Here is a 22876-nt window from a genome sequence, read left to right as displayed (position 1 = left end):
CACTCACACACACACAATTAAAAATAAAAGAAATTGAAATCAGGCAGTGGTGGCACATGCCTTTAATCGCAGCATGGAGAGACAGCAGCAGATGGAGCTCTGTGAGTTTGAAGCCATCCTGGTCTACAAAGCGAGTTCCAAGGAAGCCAGAACTGTTACACAAAGAAACCCTATCTCGACAAAAAAAAAAAAAAAAAAAAAAAAAAATCTAAAAGCTGTTACCGGGGAGTAGCAGCTAAATGACAGTACTTGTCTAGCATTCCCAAGGCTCTGGTTCCATTCCTTCCATTCCTATTTTCACCACCACCACCACTACTAATATAATAATCTTCGCCAGCCCTCTCCTCCTTCTAGAAGGGTCTCTCTCTAGCCGAGGGTGATCTGGAGCTGACTGTGCAGTGCAGGCTGTCCTCAAATCACGACGATCTTATCTCAGTCTCTCAAATGCTGGGTTACAGTCATGAAACCACCCATCTCCCTACATATAAACCTCATCTTGTCAATGTTCGAATCTACATAAATAGCTAAAGGTTAAGATCCTTTAGAATGTCGTAAGGATTACGTCAAAAGGTTTAATTCCTCTATTCTCCCTAACAGGAATTTCTACCCAGAAAACGTCTTGGAAGTGGTCAGCGGCGACTCAGCATCAACACACTCCTGTCATGCCCCAACAACTGCCACGCCGGCGACAAAATGCTCCATTTCCAGCCGAAAGCTAACAAAAGTCAAGAGAAACAACGCAAGAAAGTAACAAGGAGAAGGAAACACTTCCAACTCAAAAACAGTTCCTCCAGACCATCATCTTTAGTGGGGCTCTATTTAAATCTCCCGGGTTGCTGGGGTTGCGGGAACTGTGTACAGGAAGGGTGTGCCGATTGGCCAGAGGGAGAGCCAATGTACATCAGGCTCTCTGTGTGCCGGAGAGATACTAGCCTAGTGATTGGTCAGAGGGCGGGGTCATGGTCTGAAATGCTGATTGGCTGACGGTGCAGGCAGGCGGGCGGTGATAGGTTGTTGGGAGAGCGGAAGGTTTGAATGGACTGGCCTATGTCTGTTGGTCTTGTCCTTCTGGCAGTTCCGGAGAGAAGCTGCAAAGCTGGACCTCTAGTTACAGAGATACAATTTTAACCCGAAGAAACGCTTCTGTTCCTCAGATTCTTTGTCATCCTTTGGAATCTTTGCTTCTGTCCAGTCCTGCAGGAGGTTCTCCAAGTTTAAGTCCGCCTCTACTTAAGGTAAGCGGAGAGCTGTGTCCGTTCGGGAATCTCGGAAACCCGATTGTCCCTGCAGGATTCTTTCGGGACCAGAGGTCCCAAAAGCCTTATCGCATTAGTTAGATTCATTTTTTTCTGGTCAAGAGTGTGAAACTGGATGATTTGGATCAAGCCAATTTTCTCTGAGCAACTGCAGTGTGACATTCCAGCTGCTTTAGACTCGATCGTTTGGGGTTGCTCTTCCACCCGGGCTTAGGCGGGCTCTGGAAAGGGCGGAGAGCTTGAAAAAGTTGAACATCTGCAGTGTTCTTCTCTTAGATAACCCTCCTCCCTTGGTGAAGACTTGGAAGTCATGTCTACAGGACCCTTTCCACCTGCAAGAGAAGAGGAACGTTCTGTTTCAGCACCCAGTTTTAGGTCCAGTCAAAGGAAGATGTTACACCTAATTTTGGAGAGAAATGCTTCTTTTACCGCCCGTTCAGATTTCCCCGGATCTCCAGGAGACAAACTCCTTGATTTGCCAAACCTAAGCATTTTGTCTGGGTAAATTCATTTTTTAAAAAAGACTTATTATTTTTAATGATGTATAGGAGTGTGTGTGTGTGTGTGTGTGTGTGTGTGTATTTCACATGTGGATATATGTTTGTGATTGTAGGTGTTTTCAGAGGTCAGAGACATTGTACCCCTGTACAGGTGGTTGCTCTGCTTGAAATAGGTGCTGGGATCCTAACTACAGTCTTCTGGAAGAATTTTTTTATTTTTATTTTTATTTATTTTATTTTTTTTTGTTTTTGGAGACGGGGTTTCTCTGTGGCTTTGGAGCCTGTCCTGGAACTAGCTCTGTAGACCAGGCTGGTCTCGAACTCACAGAGATCCACCTGCCTCTGCCTCCCAAGTGCTGGGATTAAAGGCATGTGCCACCACTGCCCAGCGAGAACAGCAAACTCTTAACCACAGCCATCACTCCAGCCAGTAAATTAATTTTTAGTTTTACATCTTATTTTTGATTTTATGAGCAGGTTTGTTTGCTGAATTATCCTGTTTCAAGTTTCAGGGTTTGAGTCTCATCCACGACCTTGAACATGTGACTCTTTTGAGTCTTGAGCTTCCTTTCTATGTAACAAACAATAAAAAACATCTTTTTCTATCTGGGACTTGGTGGAGTATGTTTGTGAAGACAGGATGACCACAGGTTCAGGGCCAACCTGGGCTTACCTTGAATTTCAGGACAATTATTGGGCTATGGAGTGAGACTCTATTGCAAATAAATAATAACAGAAAGAAAAAAATCATATCTTTTTAAAATTATTTATTTATTATGTGTATGGCTACATATATGCTTCCACACCAGAAGAGAGCACCAGATCTCATTACAGATGGTTGTGAGCCACCATGCGGTTGCTGGGAATTGAACCTGGGTCCATCTGGAAGAGTAGCCAGTGCCCTTAACCTCTTAGCCGTCTCTCCATTTCTGTCTTAACAGGAATAATCTTTTCCTGTCTTGTCAGAGTCAATGTGCCGTCTAGGGAGAACTCTGAAAATTCTATTTTGATGTTGTGTGAGTTGGTCACTTTAATTGTATCCGCTTTTGTGCTGTACTTTTGGACTCTGGTCGTTTCGTCTTTACACCTCACTAGCAGACAAGGTTTGAGGAGTAGCAGAGATTCCAGGGAGAAACTGAACAGGATAGAGAATGTGGGCTCTAGATCCTATTGACTGGGCAGTGAGATGGCACCAAGCCTGATGACCTCAGTTAGAGCCACTGTCTCCTCGAGTTGTCTTCTGACCTTCACACACAAGTATGTGCTCATACAAAAATAAAATGTAGTAAAATTCTAAAAAAAAAAAGAAAGAAAGAAAGAAATCCCTTTAGTTCTCATTAAATAAATCACCTCCGTATGTTGGTGAGAAGAGATTGAGGCTCACATTGTCACACTGTTGTCAGGGAGATACGTGAAATGTGGAGGATTGTTTTTCTCAACCCAGTCTGAATTATTTCAAAATAGCAGCTAAATTGGTTTGGATACTGTTTAGACCTTTGTGGTGGTAACTGAGAGAGATTTCATATGAAGACATGATCTCTACCTTTTTAGGATAGTATACCCTAATGGGAGTCTTGATAGAGTCTTATGTCTCAACAGAGGAACTCCAAAACGTTGCCTTGATCTTTCGAATCTTAGCAATGGAGAGCTGTCTGCTTCTCAGCTTCCTGCTTCTGCTGACTTTGATGAAACCGGTAGGGGACAGTCTTCAAAGAGAAAACTAACTTTAAATTTTTATCTTTATTTAATTTTTATGTGTATAAATGCTTTTCACGTGCATGTATGATGTGTACCACATGCATGCCTGGTACCCTCAGGAGCCGGAAGAAGAGTTGTGAGTTGGATCCCCTGGAACTGGGATTTCTGACTGTGATGAGCTACTGTGTAGATGCTAGGAAATGAACCTGGGTCCTTTGGAAGAGCAGCAAGTGCTCTCAGCTGCTAACATCGCTTGTGCTGGAGAGGTGGCTCAGCCTTTGAAGGCTAAGGCTTGGCCTGGCAGTGGTGGCGCACACCTTTAATCCCAGCACTCGGGAGGCAGAGGCAGGCGGATCTTTGTGAGTTTGAGGCCAGCCTGATCTAAAAGAGCTAGTTTCTGGACAGGCTCCAAAGCTACAGAGAAACCCTGTCTCGAAAAACAAACAAACAAACAAAAAAGGCTAAGGCTTATTATAACTTTTTCGAGAGAACACAAGGTAATAGCATAGAAATGGAAGATGGTGAAAATAGATAAAGAACCTATGTAAAACCAGGTATATTAGTTTATGTAAACCCAAAACTTGGAAGGTTGAGACCAGCCAGCGCTACCACATACCAAAGCCCTGAGAGAGAACATTTGCCTAAAAGTAGAAATTTTGAGGTTAGATAATTTTTAGTTGAATGATAAATGGAAAGAGAAAATAACAGTAATAGAAGTTGCTTTGCATTAGAAAAGTTTTTCAAGAAGTAATTTATTTTGTTGACTGATTAATGGTGCGGATGCAAGTGCAGTAAATTTTTTTTAATCCCAATTTAATCTCACTAGAAGCAAAGAAATTGGCATAAAAATACTTTGTTCTACAAGACCCTTCATTCAGTCCTCAGTACCCTCCAAACTCAAAAGATATACGTTGTCAACTAATTGGTGTGTGTGTGCGTGCACGCGTGTGTCTGTGTGTTTCTGGGTCTAAACCAAAAAATTTTGCTAGTAAACCATTCTAATGTTTGCTGTAATTTCAGATTTCCTGAATAGCCACTTTCTTTTCTGTTTGCTTTCTTGGCGAGGAGAGAAGGTGGAGGTTTGAGACTGTCTCATGTAGCTCAGGCTGGCCTCAAACTTACTCCGTAGTCATTGCACTTCTGATCTTCTTTACCTCCCAGGTTCTGGAATTGCAGGCATATTTGTGTTTATTCCTTCTGAAGCCTATGTTGTTTTGCCTGCATGTACAGTGAATTCTGGAGCTGAGAATGGTTGTGGAGCACCGTGTGGGTGTTGAGAACCAAACCTGGGTCTCCTGCGAAAGCAGCAAGTGTTCTTAACCTCTGAGCCATCTCTCTAGCCCAATTAATGTTTTTTTTCCAAATTATTTATTATTAGTGCGTGTTTGTGTGGTGGGGTGGGGGTAACAGACTATGAGATAACGGATGTGTGCCACCATGTTTTCATACAGTGCTGAGGATTGAACTTTGTGCATGCTAAACAAACACTCTACCAAGTAAGCATCATGCCCAGCCCATTATTCTCCATAACTGATTGCAGGTTCCTTGGATTCTTCAGGACCTCAGGATGCACAGTTAACCGCGAAGTAAGTTCTGCTGTTGAAAATGGTCTGCACGCCCTCACTGCTCACAGGGAAGTCCTTTGTGGACTCCGCAGACGGCGAAGTTCTTCCCTTGGGGTATTCGTGGGCTTGGAGGCCTTAGATTCTGGCTTGACAGATTTTAAGTTTTCTGGTTCTAAATTGTGTTGTGAAATGCAGACTATTTTAAACCGGCACACACAGAAATAATCTTGTTTTTACATGAAGGGAATGGTATACTGCGCGCACGCTGGAGCTTCTCTGCACGTGTGAGGTGCTGTATTTCAGTGACTCGGGATGCAGGGTCAGGAATGAGATTGTCTGGATCCTTGTGACTTACTACTTCACCAGCTGTGACCCACAGTTTCTTAATTCATTGGATCAAACTTTCTTTATTCATAATAAAAGATAACAGTAGCACTTTTTTTTTCTTTTGATTTTTCGAGACAGGATTTCTTTTTTTTTTTTTTAAATATTTATTTATTTATTTATTATGTATACAATCGTCTGTCTGTGTGTATGTCTGCAGGCCAGAAGAGGGAACCAGACCTCATTACAGATGGTTGTGAGCCACCATGTGGTTGCCGGGAATTGAACTCAGGACCTTTGGAAGAGCAGGCAATGCTCTTAACCACTGAGCCATCTCTCCAGCCCCTCGAGACAGGATTTCTATGTAGCTTTGGAGCCTGTCCTGGAACTCACTCTGTAGACCAGGCTGACCTCAAACTCACAAAGATCCGTCCTCCTTTGCCTCCCGAGTGCTGGGATTAAAGGTGTGTGTCACCACTGCTTGGCAATAGTAGCACTTTTTAAAAACAGCTATTGAAAAGATTACTTAAAAGTGAGAAGGCTGCCGGGCATTGGTGGCACACTCCTTTAATTCCAGCACTCGGGAGGCAGAGGTAGGCGGATCTCTGTGAGTTCGAGGCCAGCCTGGTCTACAAGAGCTAGTTCCGGGACAGGCACCAAAGCTACAGAGAAACCCTGTCTTGAAAAACCAAAAAAAAAAAAAAAAAAAAGTGAGAAGGCTGCTGGGCCATTTGAGACACTGTCTTAAATGAAACAAAATACCATCCAACCCAAACGTTAAAAACAAATACTAATCAGAGCCAGGTGATATGCTTTACATTCTAATTCCAAAACTCCAGTGGTCGAGGCAGGGCAGCCTTACCTATGTAACAAGTCTGAGGCTAGCCTAGGGCTTTGTAAGTACCGTCCCCATTTCTACCCCCTCCCCTCAAAAAGCAAACAAACACAGAAGAACGAAGCAAAACATATATATAGCAAATACCAAGCATTTTATGTTAGTTGTTATAACTATGATGAAGTATCTCTTGGAGATCCTAAAATATTTAGCTAGGAGGTGTACACAGAATAAAAACTGACTTCGGTTAAACTCAAAACTTATTCTAGACAGTGGTGGCGCACGCTTTTAACTCCAACACTTGGGAGGCAGAGGCAGCAGATCTCTGAGGTCAAGGCCAGCCTGGTCTACAGAGCAAGTTCTAGGAGAGTCAGGAACTTGTGTTTCTTTTGTGTGTTTGTTTGTTTGTTTATTTATTTATTTTTTATTAACTGGTCAGTTTTATTCCCAGAGTTATAGAAGGTGTATGTGCACACCCCCACCCCCAATAAGTACTGTAAAGCATTCCCAGTATAACTCTGGCACTCCATGCTCTGTGAAAATAAAAATAAGTGTTTATGCTGGCAGATTGTAAAATCCCCTACTACTTCCTTTATTCCATCTTGTGCTTTTTGTTTTGTTTAATCTATTTTTTATTGACCTCTACATTTTTCTCTGCTCCTCTTTCTGCCTCTCCCCTCCTCTTCCACCCTCTCCCAAGGTCCCCATGCTCCCAATTTACTCAGGAGATCTTGTCTTTTTCTACTACCCATGTAGATTAGATCCATGTAAATCTCTCTTAGTGTCCTCATTGTTGTCTAGGTTCTCTGGGATTGTGGTTTATAGGCTGGCTTTCTTTGCTTTATGTTTAAAAACCACTTATGAGTGAGTACATGTGATAATTGCCTTTCTGGGTCTGGGTTACCTCTCTCAAAATGATATTTTCTAGCTCCATCCATTTTCCTGCAAAATTCAAGCTGTCGTTATTTTTTCTGCTGTGTAGTACTCCATTGTATAAATGTACCTCATTTTCCTTATCCATTCTTCGGTTGAGGGGCATTTAGGTTGTTTCCGGGTTCTGGCTATGACAAACAAAGCTGCTGTGAACATAGTTGAGCACATGTCCTTGTGGCATGATTGAGCATCCTTTGGATATATACCCAAAGGTGGTATTACTGGGTCTTGAGGAAGGTTGGAGAAACCCTATTTTAAAAAACTAAAACCATGGGGCTGGAGAGATGGCTCAGCGGTTAAGATCACTGGCTGTTCTTCCAGAGGTCCTGAGTTCAATTCCCAGCAACCACATGGTGGCTCACAACCATCCATATAATGAGATCTGGTGCCCTCTTCTGTCCTGCAGGTGTACATGCAGACACTGTATACATAATAAATAAATAAATATTTAAAAAAACTAAAACCATAACAAAAATCAATACTTATTCTAAATTAACTGTTTTAGTTTTCTTAGACTCTCCTTAGATAGTGTATAAGTAGATACTATGTAATCGCACTGGGGAAAGCTTTCTCTTTTTTTTTGTTTTTCAAGACAGGGTTTCTCTGCGGCTTTGGAGCCTGTCCTGGAACTAGCTCTGTAGACCAGGCTGGTCTCGAACTCACAGAGATCCGCCTGCCTCTGCCTCCCGAGTGCTGGGATTAAAGGCGTGCGCCACCATCGCCCGGCTGGGGAAAGCTTTCTATGGCAGCTTTTATGAGTACATGTGAAAATTTTACTTGTATTCATTGTTGTCTTTGAACTGATTTTTCTGTCCCTCCTCCTCCTCCTCCTCCTCCTCCTCCTCCTCCTCCTCCTTCTTCTCCTTCTTCTTCCAGGATTTCTCTGTGTAGATCAGGCTCCAGAGTGCTGGGATTAAAGGCTTGTGACCACCACCTGGATTGATTTTGGTTTTTTTCCTCTTTCAATACTTTTTTCTTGGAGGCTGGGTCTCATTGTTGTCCAGTATGACCTGACTGCTGGCTCCACAGTGTCGGGCCACCGGCCTGGCTTTGGGTTGTTGTAAATAGCCCATGCTTGTCGACTAGGTAGGTTGTGGGAGGGAAGATCGAAACTCAGCTCTAAAGAGCCAGTGTGGGAACAGGAGTGGCAGGTGTTGTCTGGTGGTCGCTGGGCTCACCCAAGGCCCCAGGGGTACATCCTAGCATCAGAGTAGACTTTCTTGTGCACGTGTTTATCTCATCCAGGTCAGGTATGCTGGTGAACTGAGGGCCTTTTCCCCAGGACGCCACTGAGTCTTGATATTTAATACCCTGCGTATTGTTGGAAGAGACAAATAAACACTAGGACTCCTTGAATAGAAGAAAGGAAAAGCCAGGTGGTTAGGTGCAAACTGTGTTTGGGGATTACCTGACTAGTGGTCTGTTTTTGTTTTAATCTTCAGGAATCATCACCAGGACCTTATGAAAGGCATCCCAGTAGGTAGACCGGCCTGCCCACCTACCTTCCTACCTCCGCCCCTTTCTTTGAATAGGGGTCTCACTATGCTTGGCTAGCTGGGCTGGAGTTGAGCGCTGACACTTCAGGCATGCATCACCAAGCCCAGCCTAGACTCTCCCTTGGTTTGACTGTGGCTTTATTTCTCTGGTGGGAAGCAGAGGGGTCCCAGCTGGTGGTGTTGCTTACAGAGATTGGATGTTTTCAGTAGACACCGTCTTTTAGGTGCAGCTTCTGTGTAGTACTCCAAATGCTTTGGACCATGGCCACAGAAAAAAAGATGCAATGCGTGACCTATCTGCAAATAAAGAAAATGTGAGTATTTAGTGGAAACCTTGCTATATTAATTTTATTTTTTTTAAATGAACAACTGCTTGATGTCATGAAACCTAGGCTCAATATGCTAGACAAGTGAATTCCATCACTGTACAACAACAAAAAAAAACCTTGTTTTTCTACCTAATGTTTAACCTTAGGACAAACATCTAGCTCTATAGCAAGTTATCAGTTATCTCCAGTTCATCAGTTTAAGTATACAGATTGCCATTACTATCATGTAAATGATTGTTTTGAAATGGTCATGTTGTGTTTGTAGGTGTAGGCACGCGTAGTACAACCTATATGCAAATATACCTTCCCAAGCAAACTTTCTTCTCTATCCTTTTGCTTATGATGATAAAATTTGTATTCTCCAAAGCAAATCTAAGTATCAGACATGAAGTCCAAAGTATTATATATCTTCCGATACGCATTTGATGTTTGTGTGTATGTGTTCATGAGATATGATTCTTTTGGCAGACATTACTACTTCTCTTCCTCCAGCCAATGCAGTTTTTCTTATGCAGATAAACACCAATCTGAAGACACTGGAGTGGGAGGCACCTAGGACCCTGAGGTTTCGAAACCTGCCTGGAGAGCCCCTGGCTTCTCCCCTTCCTGTGCTGGTGAGTTGTTGGATGTGTTGATGACTGGAGTATCATGGACCAGAGAGTAAGCTGTGGACTTCTGGCCTGTTGACTCTTTCTGAGCTGCTTTAGGTGATAAAAGGGTGAGGGAGTAAATCCAATCTCTGTCTTTTTAGGTGTTTAAACTATGGAGTGAGAATTTTTCTTAGGCCTTTGGTTCCTTCTTCTTTTCTCTTCCTTTCTTTTTGGGTTTTTGAAACAAGGTCTCACTCTGTAGTTCAAGCTAGCCTGGAAGTCGCTATGTAGTTCAGGCTGTCCTAAAACCTACAACAATCCTGATATCTCAGTCTAGTGCTAGGATAACAACCCTGCGCCACGATGCATGTTGCCTAGATTCTTTATTCTTTTTTGAAGTGAGGTTTCACTGCTCAGGCTAGCCTTGAATGCCTGTTCTCTGTCCTCCTCTTTGGTCTTTTGAGTCCTGATGTTATAGGTTTCTGCCCCTACAGGTCGCTTTTAAGAGTTGTACACTTTTAATTCTTACATTTATATTGTTAGTATATTTTGAGTCAGTCTTTGTACATGATACAAGTGTTCTGGTTTTGTTTTGTTTTTCCGGTTTTTCAAGACAGGGTTTCTCTGTAGCTTTGAAACTAACTCTTGTAGACCAGGCTGTCCTTGAACTCACAGAGAATTCAAGGACTCTCCAACTCCCAAGCAACGGAATTAAAGGTGTGGAATTAAAGGTGTGCGCTACCATCCCCCTCCCCTGACTGATACAAGTGTTCTGAATAAAGTCAGGGTTTCTTGTTTGTTATTTTTCATTTTTTGTTCCTTCATTGAGACAGGATTTGAATATGTAGCCCAGGCTTGCCTTGGCCTGCTCTTCCATTTGTACCAGCCTCTTGATTAGTGGGATCATGGACATGTGCTTTCCCACTCAGCCCTAACTAGGTTTTAATCTCGTCAATATACTTGATAGGAAAATAGAATCATGGTGGAAAATGAAATGAGGTGTCTGGGCAGTCCCATTACTACAGTTCCAAAACTGAGTCAAAATCTAAAGCTAGAAGACCAAGAAGGGATTTCAGAGGAGCCAATGGAGTTTTCCCTGGAAGACCAAGGCACCAAGGTACGGTATTCTGTTATTTTCAATTTTTCATCCTTTCTTTTCCATTTCATTTTTTATGTGCATCTGTCTGTATGTTTGTGTGTATGTGCATGCCATATGTGTGGTGGTCAGAGGGCAACTTGTGAAAGTTAGTTCTCTCTTATCATCCAGGCATCAATCTCAGATCAGCAGGCTTCACGAGCTGAGTCATCTCAGTGGCCCTTGGTTTCTGCTATTGTTGTTGTTGTTGTTTTTCTGTTTTTGGTTGGTTTTTTTTTTTCTTTTAGTTTTTTGAGACAAGGTTTCTCTGTGTAACAGCCCTAGCTGCCCTGGAACACACTCTGTAGACCAGGCTTGCCTTGAACTCACAGAGATCCGCCTGCCTCTGCCTCCCTACTGCTGGGATTAAAGGCGTGCGCCACCACCGCCCTGCTGTCTTAGTTTTTTAAAAACAGGGTCTCAGGATGTAGTCCGAGTTGCTGACATTGCTGTTCAGAGCAGCTTTGACAGCACACTCCTGTCTTAGCCCCCGGGATACTAAGACTACAGGTGTGCTGCTTTTCCAAATTGTCCATCTCAGTTTGTTTGTTTGTTTGTGACAGGGTCTAACTTTGAGGCCCAGGCTGTCCTAGAACTTACTTGTATCCAAAACTGGTCTAGAATTCACTGTATAGCCCAGGTTGTCTTGGAACTCCTTAATCCTCCTGCCTCAGTCTCCCAAGTGCTAGAATTACAGGTATGAGCTTCTACATTTGTTCCTAAGTAAACAATAGTCTATACCTATTTTTTTTAGGATTTTTTTAAAATATTTATTTATTTATTTATTTATTATGTATACAATATTCTGTCTGTGTGTATGTCTGCAGGCCAGAAGAGGGCACCAGACCTCATTCCAGATGGCTGTGAGCCACCATGTGGTTGCCGGGAATTGAACTCAGGACCTTTGGAAGAGTAGGCAATGCTCTTAACAACTGAGCCATCTCTCCAGCCCCTAGTCTATACCTATTGTACAGGGCTGTGAAAACAAAACAAAAAGCCAGGATCTTAGTCATGATACATGCCTATAATTTCACTGCTTGGTAAATAGAAACAGGAAGGTTGTAAGTGAAAAGCCAGCCTTGATTACTTAGTGAGGCCTGGTCTCAAAGGGGTAGTGGGCTGGAGAGATGGCTCAGCAGTTAAGAGCCCGGGCTGCTCTTTCAGAAGATCAGGGTTTAAGTTCAAATTTTTATTTTAATTAATTAATAAAGAAAGAAAGAAAGAAAGAAAGAAAGAAGTCTTTAGACTCAAAGACTCACCTGACGGATAGAGTCTTGTCACCATGGAGATCACCCTATTACTGGATGAGAAATTTTAGTCAGTAATTTGAGGCATCAGCAGAAGTGATGACTGGAATCATCACTTACAAGGCAGGATCTTGTAAGTGTTTTATGGTGTACTTCCCACACCACTAGGAGATAATTTGAAACTGCTTGTGCCTTGTATGTGTGTGTTGACATTCCAGAGATAGTTTCTGAGGTGTTTAGCACTTCTGAATCAGCTTCATTGATTTGAAACTAATGTGGGCAAAGATGTTTGAAAATCCACTCCTGTAAGTGGAGTAACTCTGTCTGGAGGGATAAGCTGACTAATGGAAGTGGATGGACACAAAAGGGCAGGATGAGGGGTTTGGAAATAGTGCACTCGACATACAATGCACCCTTGTACTGAAACTTTATAAAGTTAAAGATAAATGATTTGCCAGGCTTGGTGGCTGATGCTTATAATTCTCGCACTTGGTGCGCTGAGACAGGAAGGTTTCCTCGAGCTCGAAGTTGGCCAGGGTAGCAGAGGGATACCCTGTTTCCACAAGCTAAGTGTAGTGAGTTCACAAGGCAGATGTGGTCCATGGGTTTCAGTTCCTGTGTTAGGCCATCTGCCATCTACTGCGAGCCTCAGTTTTCCCTTATAAATGGGAGAGCAGGGCTGGGCAGAAGGCTCAGCTTATAAAGTCCCAGAACCCACATAAATGCTGGGTGGTTCCACCTGCAATCCAGCTCTAGAAAGGGGAAGACACAGACGGAGATTGGGGTCAGCAGGCTAGTAGAGCAGCCTCACCAGCCAGCTCTCCGTTCAGTTGACAGACTGCCTCCGTGAATGAGGAGAGCGATTGAGGAAGACTATTGGCGTCCACCTAGGGCCTCCACACGCATTCACAGACACGTGCACACATGCACGTGGGTTACACAAATACGTATGTCAAATGGAGGACATGATAACTTCCACAGAATTCCTGTCCATATGATAAAGTATTAAGAGCAATTTGTATAATTCCAGCACTCAGGAAGCTGAGGCAAGAGAAGTCCAAATTCAAGGCCAGCCTGTCTCAATCTCTGCTTCTCCCTAAAATAAAGCATGTATGTTCTTATCTCACACATCTGTGTGTATATGTGTGTGTAAACACAGGGTAGCAGTGTTTAATGGAGGAGAGATCCACCTGCTTCTGCCTCCCAATTGCTGGAATTAAAGGCGTGCACCACCCTGCCTGGCTAGAGAAGACTGTGGAGCTGGTTCTCCCTTCCACATTTATATGGGTTCTGGGAATTGAACTCAGGCTGCCAGGCGCCAGCAGGTACCTTACTTACTGCGCCATCTTGCCAGCCCTGTTCTTTACACCTTTTTTTTTTAATTGTATTGATTTTTATTGAGCTCTACATTTTTCTCTGCTCCCTTCCCTTCAGCCCTCTCCCAAGGTCCCCATGCTCCCAATTTACTCAGGAGATCTTGTCTTTTTCTACTTCCCATGTAGATTAAATCTATGTATGTCTCTCTTAGTCCCCATTGATGTCTAGGTTCTCTGGGATTGTGGTTTATAGGCTGATTTTCTTTGCTTTTTGTTTAAAAACCACATGTGATAATTGTCTTTCTGGGTCTGGGTTACCTCACTCAAAATTATGTTTTCTAGCTCCATCCATTTTCCTGCAAAATTCAAGCTGTCGTTATTTTTTTCTGCTGTGTAGTACTCCATTGTGTAAATGTACCACTTTTTTTTTTAATCCATTCTTTGGTCGAGGGGCATTTAGGTTGTTTCTAGGTTCTGGCTATGACAAACAAAGCAGCTATGAACATAGTTGAGCACATGTCCTTGTGGCATGATTGAGCATCCTTTGGATATATACCCAAAAGTGGTATTACTGGGTCTTGAGGAAGGTTGTTTCCTAATTTTCTGAGAAATCGCCGCACTGACTTCTGAAGGGACTGTACCAGCTTGCGCTCCCTTTACCCCACAACCTCTCCAGCATAAGTTGTCATCAGTGGTTCTGATTGTTCTTTAAATCTTTAACATGAGAATTGGGGTAAGTGAGAGTTTTGTCATTTCAGAGCTTAAGTCTAAAGAAGATGGCCCCTCTCTGTGGCATCAATGCCATTCAGATGGAGGAGGAAGAGTCTGAACAAGGGTATCTGATTGGTGATTTCTCCAACGTGAGTTTGTTTCTATCTGCCTTTACTATGCATGTGCGTGCACGCGCGTGTGTGTGCGTGTGTGTGTGTGTGTGTGCGTGCGTGCGTGTGTGTGTGTGTGTGAGCTCATAGAAATCTCCCTGCCTGTGCCTCCTGAGTGCTGGGATCAAAAGTGTGTGCCATCACCACCAGGCTGAATCGTCTGGATTTTAATTTCTGTTTGCAGAGGATGCTAGATGTAACACTAAATGTGCTTTGCTGACTTAAAGGTATATATACCTCAACCCTAAGTCTGTCTACTAAGAAGGTATTTCTTGTTTATCTAAGAAAAATCCACAACCCTGGTATGTATATGAAACTTTGTATCCTTTATTCTTGTTAGAAATATCTTTTTGAGAGCTGGCAAGATGGCTCAGCAGGCAAAAAGCACCCTGGAGCTTGTGGTGGAAGAAAGGAACCAATTCCGGAAAGTTGTTCTCTGACCTTGACACACGCATGGTGGCGCATGAGTACCCACAGTCACCCTCACACACATTTCAAAGGCATTTATTGATTGTGTATACAGTGTCCTGCCTGCATGTGTGCCAACGTGTCAGCAGAGGGCGCCAGATCTCATTACAGATGGTTGTGAGCCACCATGTGGTTGCTGGGAACTGAACTCAGGACCTCTGGAAGAGGAGCCAATGCTTTTACCCTTTGAGCCATCTCTGTAGCTCTCACACACAATTTTTAGGATGTTTAAAAATCTTTTAAGCTGGGTATAACGGCTCATATATATAGTCTCAGCACTCAGTAGACAGAAGCAGGAGAATTGCTGCAAGTTTCAGATCAGCTTAAACTCTATAGTGAGTTCTAGCAAACCAGACTATCCAGTGAGACCTTGTCTCCAAAAGCAGTTTGTGTGTGTGTGTGTGCAAATAAGTAAAATGATATTAATACTTGGTTAATATAAAAAAGTAGAAAAATTTATTCCAAACCTTTTTAACCAGGAAGATTATTTTTTGTGTATATTTCTATTTCTACAGACTTTTTCCACACAAACACACACAGACACACACAGACAGTATTTTTATCCCCCAGCCCTCACTAACAAAAAAAAAATAACTGTTATGCTCTTTTGGGTCTGCTGAGGTTTTGTGTGCTTCTCTGTTGTTTTATGTCATCTTGTGGGCTCCTCGGAATAAGAGCACAGCTCAAGTGGTAGAGAGAATGCTTGCCTGCTGTGCCCAGGTTTCGGACTGGATCCTCAAACTGCCATCTTTTCTGAGGCGGGGTGGTGAGATCCTGTCCCCAAACCACAGCCGAAGCTTTCAGGTGGGGGCTGGAGATGTAACAGTGATAGAATGTGTGCTTAGATGTCCAAGGCCCTGGGTTCAGACCTCAGGCAGACAATCTTCCCAGCAGCAAACAGTTCTGTTTCATCATTTATCTTTGCTTTTACAATGTTTTTATTGTTAACGCCTTTAAGTTTTTCGAGTGAGTGTGCGTGTGCATGAGAGTGTGCGTGTGCATGAGAGTGTGAGTGTGCATGAGAGTGTATAGTGTGCATGAGAGTGTGAGTGTGCATGAGTGTGTAGTGTGCATGAGAGTGTGAGTGTGCATGAGAGTGTGCGTGTGCATGAGAGTGTGAGTGTGCATGAGAGTGTGTAGTGTGCATGAGAGTGTGTAGTGTGCATGAGAGTGTGTAGTGTGCATGAGTGTGAGTGTGCATGAGAGTGTGTAGTGTGCATGAGAGTGTGCGTGTGCATGAGAGTGTGTAGTGTGCATGAGAGTGTGTAGTGTGTATGAGAGTGTGTAGTGTGCATGAGAGTGTGCGTGTGCATGAGAGTGTGTAGTGTGCATGAGAGTGTGGAGTGTGCATGAGAGTGTGGAGTGTGCATGAGAGTGTGCGTGTGCATGAGAGTGTGCGTGTGCATGAGAGTGTGAAGTGTGCATGAGAGTGTGAGTGTGCATGAGAGTGTGTAGTGTGCATGAGAGTGTGCGTGTGCATGAGAGTGTGTAGTGTGCATGCGAGTGTGCGTGTTCATGAGAGTGTGCGTGTGCATGAGAGTGTGTAGTGTGCATGCGAGTGTGTGTGTTCATGAGAGTGTGCGTGTGCATGAGAGTGTGGAGTGTGCAAGAGAGTGTGCGTGTGCATGAGTGTGTAGTGATCGTGTCATATACTGGAGAACTACTTACGGGAGCTGGCTTTCTCCTTCTACTATGTAGGTCCTGGGGTTGAACTCAGGTTTTCAAGTTTGGTGGCAAATACCTTTACCCACTGACCTCTGGTCCTGTTTTTGTTTTTGTTTTTGAGACAGCCTATTTTTTTGCCAGGCTTATGCACAGCCACTTGGCTTATGTTTTTGTTTTTTAAGATATCTCATATTGCCAGGAGGTGGTGGCTCACGCCTCTAATCCCAGCATTTGGAAGGCAGAAGCAGGCGGCTCTCTGTGAGTTTGAGGCCAGCCTGCACTACAGAGTGAGTTCTGGGATGGCCAGGGCTGTTACACAGAGAAACCATCTCAAAAAAAGATAGCATCTCATAGCTCAGGATCCTTCTGCTTCAATCTCCCAAATGCTAGGATTACAGATGTATACCAGTTCTTGAACATTTAATCTTTTGACTTTGGGTGTGTGGAGGCTGCTGTATGTGCTTTAGTGTATGCGTCCATGTGAAGCCATAGGTCAACCTTTGGTGTTCCTCAGGAGCTGTCACCATGTGTCTCTCACTGGAACCTAGGCTTATAGATGAGTCTAGACAAGCTCCAAGGATCCTTGTGCCTCTGCCACCCCAGCTCTGGGATTACAAATGCATACCATCCCGCTAGCTTTGCTTGTGGATGCTAGGGGGTCAATGTGGGTCCTCATAGTTGTATTTTCTCACCTGACCTATCTCCCCACCACCCCCATTTTATTTTTTTATTTTTTTTGGTTTTTCAAGACAGGGTTTCGCTGTGGCTTTGGAGCCTGTCCTGGAACTAGCTCTGTAGACCAGGCTGGTCTCGAACTCACAGAGATCCGCCTGCCTCTGCCTCCCGAGTGCTGGGATTAACCCCCATTTTATTGTTAACAACAACAACAGAATTGTTTATTTTTATTTTGTTTTTACGTGTTTTGCCTGAATATCAGTACAGGCCAGTGACCTATAATGTGGGTGCTGAGAAATGAACCTTGGTCCTCTACAAGAGCACCAAGTACTCTTAACTACTGAGCAATGTCTCCAGCTCCACATTTCATCAAATAGTGCACACCTTTAGGTAGCCAGATCTCTGTTTTTTTTTTTTTGTTTTGTTTTTTGTTTTTTCAAGACAGGGTTTCTCTGTGGCTTTGGAGCCTCTCCTGGAACTAGCTCTGTAGACCAGGCTGGTCTCGAACTCACAGAGATCAGCCTACCTCTGCCTCCCGAGTGCTGGGATTAAAGGCGTGCGCCACCACCGCCCGGCGCCAGATCTCTGTTAATCCAAGGTCAGCCTGGTCTACGTAGTAATTTCCAGTACTCTCAGAGTTACGTAGTGAGACTCAGAAAACAACAACAAATTTTTGTTTGTTTGTTTGTTTTTTCTAGACAGGGTTTGGTTTTCTCTGTAGTTTTAGAGCCTGTCCTGGATCTAGCTCTTGTAGACCAGGCTGGCCTCGAATTCACAGAGATCCACCTGCCTCTGCCTCCTGAGTGCTGGGATTAAAGGTGTGTGCTACCACTGCCCAGCCAAAAATGTTGTTGTTTTTTTTTTTTTTAAAGTTTTATTTATTTTGTATACAGTTTTGCCTGCATGCCAGAAGAGACCACTAGATCTCATTATGTAGTTGTGAACCACCATGTGGGTGCTGGGAATTGAGCTCAAGAAGAGCAGCCAGTGCTCTGAACTGCTGAGCCGTTTCTCCAGCCCCAACAAAATGTTTTTGTTTTATGTATATGGGTTGTGTGCCTGTGTCTATGCATTACATGTGGGCAGTGTCGTCAGAGGCCGAAAGAGGGCATCAGAGCTATTGATGCTACAGCTGGAGACGACTGTGAGCCACCACGTGGGTGCTGGGAGTCTGAACCCGGGTCCTCGGGAAAGCAGCCAGCCATCTCCCCTGAGCCACCATGTGGGTGCTGGGGGTCTGAACCCGGGTCCTCGGAAAGCAGCCAGCCATCCCCCAGACCTGTAGTTCATCATTTTCAATATCTGTTCATTAGTTAATTCTTTGGCTATTCATGATTTCTCTATAAATCCTTTCTGTGGGACATTTGGGTTTATAACTTTCCTTATGAGTAAAATGGGCATACTTGTGAAAATGTAGAGTTCTGTGTACATCCTTGAAAAGTTCCTAGGGATCGGTTATTAGAAACAGAATTGCTGTTTGGTTTTCTAATATCACTTGAAAGCCAGATGTGGTGTTGCACACCTTTAATCCTAGAGCTCTGGAGGCAAAGGCAGGGGGATCTCTGAGTTAAGGCCAGCCTGCTCTATAAAGTGAGTTCCAGGATAGATGTACACAGAGAAACTCTGTCTCACTTGGAAAGGACACTGTGGGAGTCTTGGATCTGACTTGGGCTGGGAATCCCTGCTGTAAATTCAGTTCTTGGGTCTTTCTAGGTGTGTGTGCTGCCGACGGTGTCAGGAAAACACCAAGATCTGAAGTACGTCACCCCGGACACAGTAAGCAAATTTCTGCAGATGATAACTGGGTGATCATATCGTCAGCCATCTGGCCTGTGCGCCCCTAAAGCCTACCTTGTCTGTGTTGCCATCACTCTGTCCACTCTCATGGGCTTCTTATTCCACTGAGGCTGTGTTAGAAGGACTTCTTTGTATCCATTTTCTATCTTTTTATCAATCTGTCCATCTATTTTAGAGATAAGGTTTCCCTCTGTAGACCAAGCTGTCCCGGAACTCACAGAGATCTGCCTGCCTCTGCCTCTGGAGTGTTGGGATTAAAGGTGTGTGCACCATGCTTTTCTGCCTTTTAAAATTTTTAAATTAAGTAAATGATATATTATAAATAAGGGAGAGAAGGGAAGGAAGACATAAAAAGAAAAAAAATTATTCAGTTGGGACCAAAGTAGCCTTGAACACTTATTTATATGTTAGCAGTCTCTCTCTTTCTCACAAACAATAGCAACAACAACAACACACACACATACACACAAACAATAGCAGCAGAATCACACACACACACACACACACACACACACACACACACACACACATACACGATGACTCTGAAAAAGTCTCCTTTATCCCAGACTGTTTGTAAATTCACTGTGTAGTTTTTTTTTTGTTTTTTTTTTTTAATTTTTGAGACAGGGTTTCTCTGTAGCTTTTTGGTTCCTGTCCTGGAACTAGCTCTTGTAGACCAGGCTGGCCTCAAACTCAGACATCCTCCTGCCTCTTCTCACTCTTTTTGAGACAGGATCTCTCTATGTAGTTTGAGCTGGCCTGGAACTTGCTATGTAGATCACACTGGCCTTGATCTGCTTGCCTCTTTCTTCTGAGTACTGGGATTAATTTTAGTTTATAAAAAAATGATGAAGTTACACTTTTGCTTGGTGAGATTATTGTAAGTATTTGAAGCCAGCAATGGCTACATGGTAAGACCTTGTCTCAAGAAAAAAAAGGCCTGTCATGGCACACATCTTTAATCCCAGCACAGCACCTGGGAGGAGAGGCAGGTACATCTCTGAGTTTGAGGCCATCCTGATTTATAGAGAGATCCAGGACAGCCAGGGGTATACAGAGAAACTCTGCCTTGAAAAACAAAACAAAGAAAAAGATGCACTGTATTATTTTAATAACTATATAATCCATTATACCAGAATGTATAGTTTATTTAACTAAACCTTTCTTATTGAATATTAAGTTGTTTCTAATATTTCAGTGTCCTAAAACAATGCTAAGATGAATATCAATTTGTGAATTTTTACTTAAAGTGTTAGAAGAAACTGGGGGTAGTGAGTACATGCTTTTAATCCCAGCAGTTAGGAGGCAGGGCCAGGAGGGTCAAGAGTTCAGAGTCATCCTCAGGTATAGTGAGTTTGAGGACAGCCTGGGCAACATAAGACTTTATCTCTTCAAAACAAAGACTTTAAAATAGGAGGTATAATTTTATGTATTTTTATATGTATTTATAAAGTTTCTTTCTAGAAAGGCTGAACCTAATTTATTCTTCTAGATGCAATTTTAAGTTTTCCCCTTTAAATACAAATCCTCACCTGTATGTTTTCTGAAAGACTTGGTGAATGGGGAACTATTTCCCATGTCTTCTTATAAAATTGGGTTCTCTAGCTACTACGCTACTGCTGTCCTCCTCGGACGTCTCCTGAGAGGCTGCTGGTGACCATGCTTGTCTCTAGATGGATAGGTAACCTCAACATCAGCCACATGGGGCCTCTGCACAGGCATCTCCGCTTCATGCTCATATGTGGGACTGGGCTTAACCATTGCCATGTTGCAGATGCAGGCTACCTCTGGAGCCTGTGCATGCAGCGCGGCCCTGGGTGACAAATGGGAGTATACAAAAAGGTGCTGTGGCTCCTCTCTCTGAGTGACAGCGGACAGGATGTTCAGTCTCCCTTTCCCTGCAGGTGGCTGATTTACTGTCTGGAAAGTTCCAGGATCTGGTTGAGAAGTTTTATATCATCGATTGCCGCTATCCGTATGAGTACCTGGGAGGACACATCCTGGTGAGGTGACACTGGGAACATTAGCAAGGAAGAGGCTGGAGATTTGGGTTTATTGAGAAGAGTGAATGGGATCGAGGGTCCTGAAATCTAGCACCAGGACGGGGATTATCCGTTTGGATCACATCAGAGGGAATCTTCATGTCTGTGTTAAGTCTGTGCCTTGAGCAATTCCTTTCCCTCCTAGATAATCTCCCTCTTTCCTGTGGGAGCCCCGAAGTAAAAACAGTCGGAGAACCAGGAACACTTGCAAACATTTAATGTTCACACACAGTTCTCAGAGTTTAACCTGTACTCCAGTGGTTCAGTTCTGTGAACAGGCGTGGAGCAGCTACAAACCAAACTCTTTGCCATGCCCTAGGGTAGATACAGAGATAGGCTTAGCCTTTTGCCCTGAAATGTCTTCTTGCCTAGTCTTTCTGGCCTGAATATCCCCGCATAGTATCCCAGGCATTCCTGAGTATTGACTGGACACAAGCCCTTGAGGAAATTCTTACTAACATCCTTTTCTACAGGGAGCCTTAAACCTGTACAGTCAGAAGGAACTGCATGAGTTCTTCCTGAAGAAGCCTGTTGTCCCTCTGGATGGCCAGAAAAGAATCATCATTGTGTTCCTCTGTGAATTCTCCTCAGAGCGAGGCCCCCGAATGTGAGTGTCTAAGGTTGGCGATGGAAATGGATCTTGAGACTTGTCAGACCAGTTTAGACAGACTAACCCGAATGAGCTCCTTCCACTGCAGTTAGATGGTGTAAAACTTTGAGACACAGGTCTTGGCTAGAACACACAGGCCATAGGATTGGGCCTTGGGGGTTGTAGTCCAGCCCTACTTCCTGTCCCATACCTGCTTCCTCATTCACCAAGATGTGAACAAGCTGGGCAGTAACCTCCCACTGCCAGCAGTGAGGCTGCAAGACTCCATGCCTTAGGGTGATTGAAGAAAAGTGTTCCCAGATTCAGAAGTTTGAGCACTAAAGGGAAGAACTGGGCACTGGAGATGTGATTCAGCTGGCAGTATGCTTGCCTAGAATGCATGTCCTTGGGTTTGATCCCCAACATTGCATAAAACTGGTCATGACTGTACACACCTAGAATCCCACCTGGAAAGGTGGGAGTCACACAACCAGGAAGAACAGAAGTTTAAGGTCCTCCTGGGTTCTAGATCAGTTTGAGCTAGAGAGCCGGTCTCAAAAAAAGAGCCAGACACGGTGGCGCATGCCTATAATCCCAGTACTTTGGAGGCAGAGGCTGGCAGATCTCTTTGAGTTTGAGACCCTGTCTCAAAAACAAAACAAAACACAAACAAAAATCCATGTAAAGACACACACACACACACAAAGAGGTTTGGGGATGAAGCTTCAATGGAGGAAATGGAAGAGAATGCTATTTGGACCTTGGTTAGCCACAAAGGTTCTTTTGGGAAGTTAGTCATGGTCTGCCCCCAACCCCCACTGAAGGCTCGCGGGCTCCTGACTTTTTGCTTCCTTCACCCAATTCATCTCTGGATTTTCTCTAAAGGTGCCGTTCTCTGAGAGAAAAAGACAGAGCTTTGAACCAGTACCCGGCATTATACTACCCAGAGCTGTATATCCTCAAAGGGGGCTACAGAGACTTCTTTCCAGAATATATGGTAAAGGGACATGGAAGAGCCCAAACATGGTGGGATGTGGAGATGAGGTGAGGTGGGTGGTGGTGGTGTGGCTCAGACTCGGAAGAGCCAGCGTTAGCCTGCAACCTCCAAAACTGTAAACATCCTGAGAGGAAAATACAGCTCAGCCACTGGGAGCAGCACCTCTTGTCCTTCGTGGGCAGAGCTCAGGAGCCTAAGGAGACCTTGTCCTTGTCCCCTACCTTTCAGGAGCTGTGTGAACCACAGAGCTACTGTCCTATGCACCACCAGGACCACCAGGCTGAGCTGCTCAGATGGAGAAGCCAGAGCAAAGCGCAGGAAGAGGAGCGGCAGCTTTGGGAGCAGATTGCCATCCTGGTGAAGGATGTGAGGCCATGATAGTGGGTATGACAGTGGCCATGAAGTCGCCAGAAGACAATGGAGATGCCAAACAGAAAGAGTCATCTATGCCGCTAACCCTATGATTGTTAAGCTGCAAACATTGGGGATAGTCAGGCACGGTGCAACACCTTTAGTCCCAGCACTCAGGAGGTAGAGG

The 22876-nt window shown here is 43.9% G+C and overlaps 1 protein-coding gene across 1 annotated transcript; it reads left to right on the top strand.

Moving 5' to 3' along the window:
• Window positions 1-1091: 1091 nt before the first annotated feature.
• Window positions 1092-22876, top strand: LOC121443029 (M-phase inducer phosphatase 3-like). Its single transcript, XM_041644717.1, has 14 exons — window positions 1092-1235; window positions 1533-1757; window positions 3356-3450; window positions 4995-5040; window positions 8554-8587; window positions 8832-8921; window positions 9452-9550; window positions 10494-10643; window positions 13983-14084; window positions 18627-18689; window positions 20615-20713; window positions 21226-21359; window positions 22227-22338; window positions 22567-22876. The coding sequence occupies exons 2-14, from the start codon at window positions 1567-1569 to the stop codon at window positions 22714-22716; spliced, it is 1365 nt and encodes a 454-aa protein (XP_041500651.1). The 5' UTR covers window positions 1092-1235; window positions 1533-1566; the 3' UTR covers window positions 22717-22876.

The sequence above is a fragment of the Microtus oregoni genome, unplaced genomic scaffold, assembly GCF_018167655.1.
Source record: "Microtus oregoni isolate MIOR12 unplaced genomic scaffold, Mior012 000098F_ref0000018, whole genome shotgun sequence".
Taxonomy (NCBI): Eukaryota; Metazoa; Chordata; class Mammalia; order Rodentia; family Cricetidae; genus Microtus; species Microtus oregoni.
This window is presented reverse-complemented; position numbering and strand designations above follow the sequence as displayed.

Bases quoted from the DNA above. Each gene is read 5' to 3' on its own strand.
- LOC121443029 (XM_041644717.1), top strand. From the start codon at position 1,567: ATGTCTACAGGACCCTTTCCACCTGCAAGAGAAGAGGAACGTTCTGTT. The intron at 20,714-21,225 runs GTGAGGTGACAC...CCTTTTCTACAG, and splicing joins ACCTGGGAGGACACATCCTG to GGAGCCTTAAACCTGTACAG. The intron at 22,339-22,566 runs GTAAAGGGACAT...CCTACCTTTCAG, and splicing joins ACTTCTTTCCAGAATATATG to GAGCTGTGTGAACCACAGAG.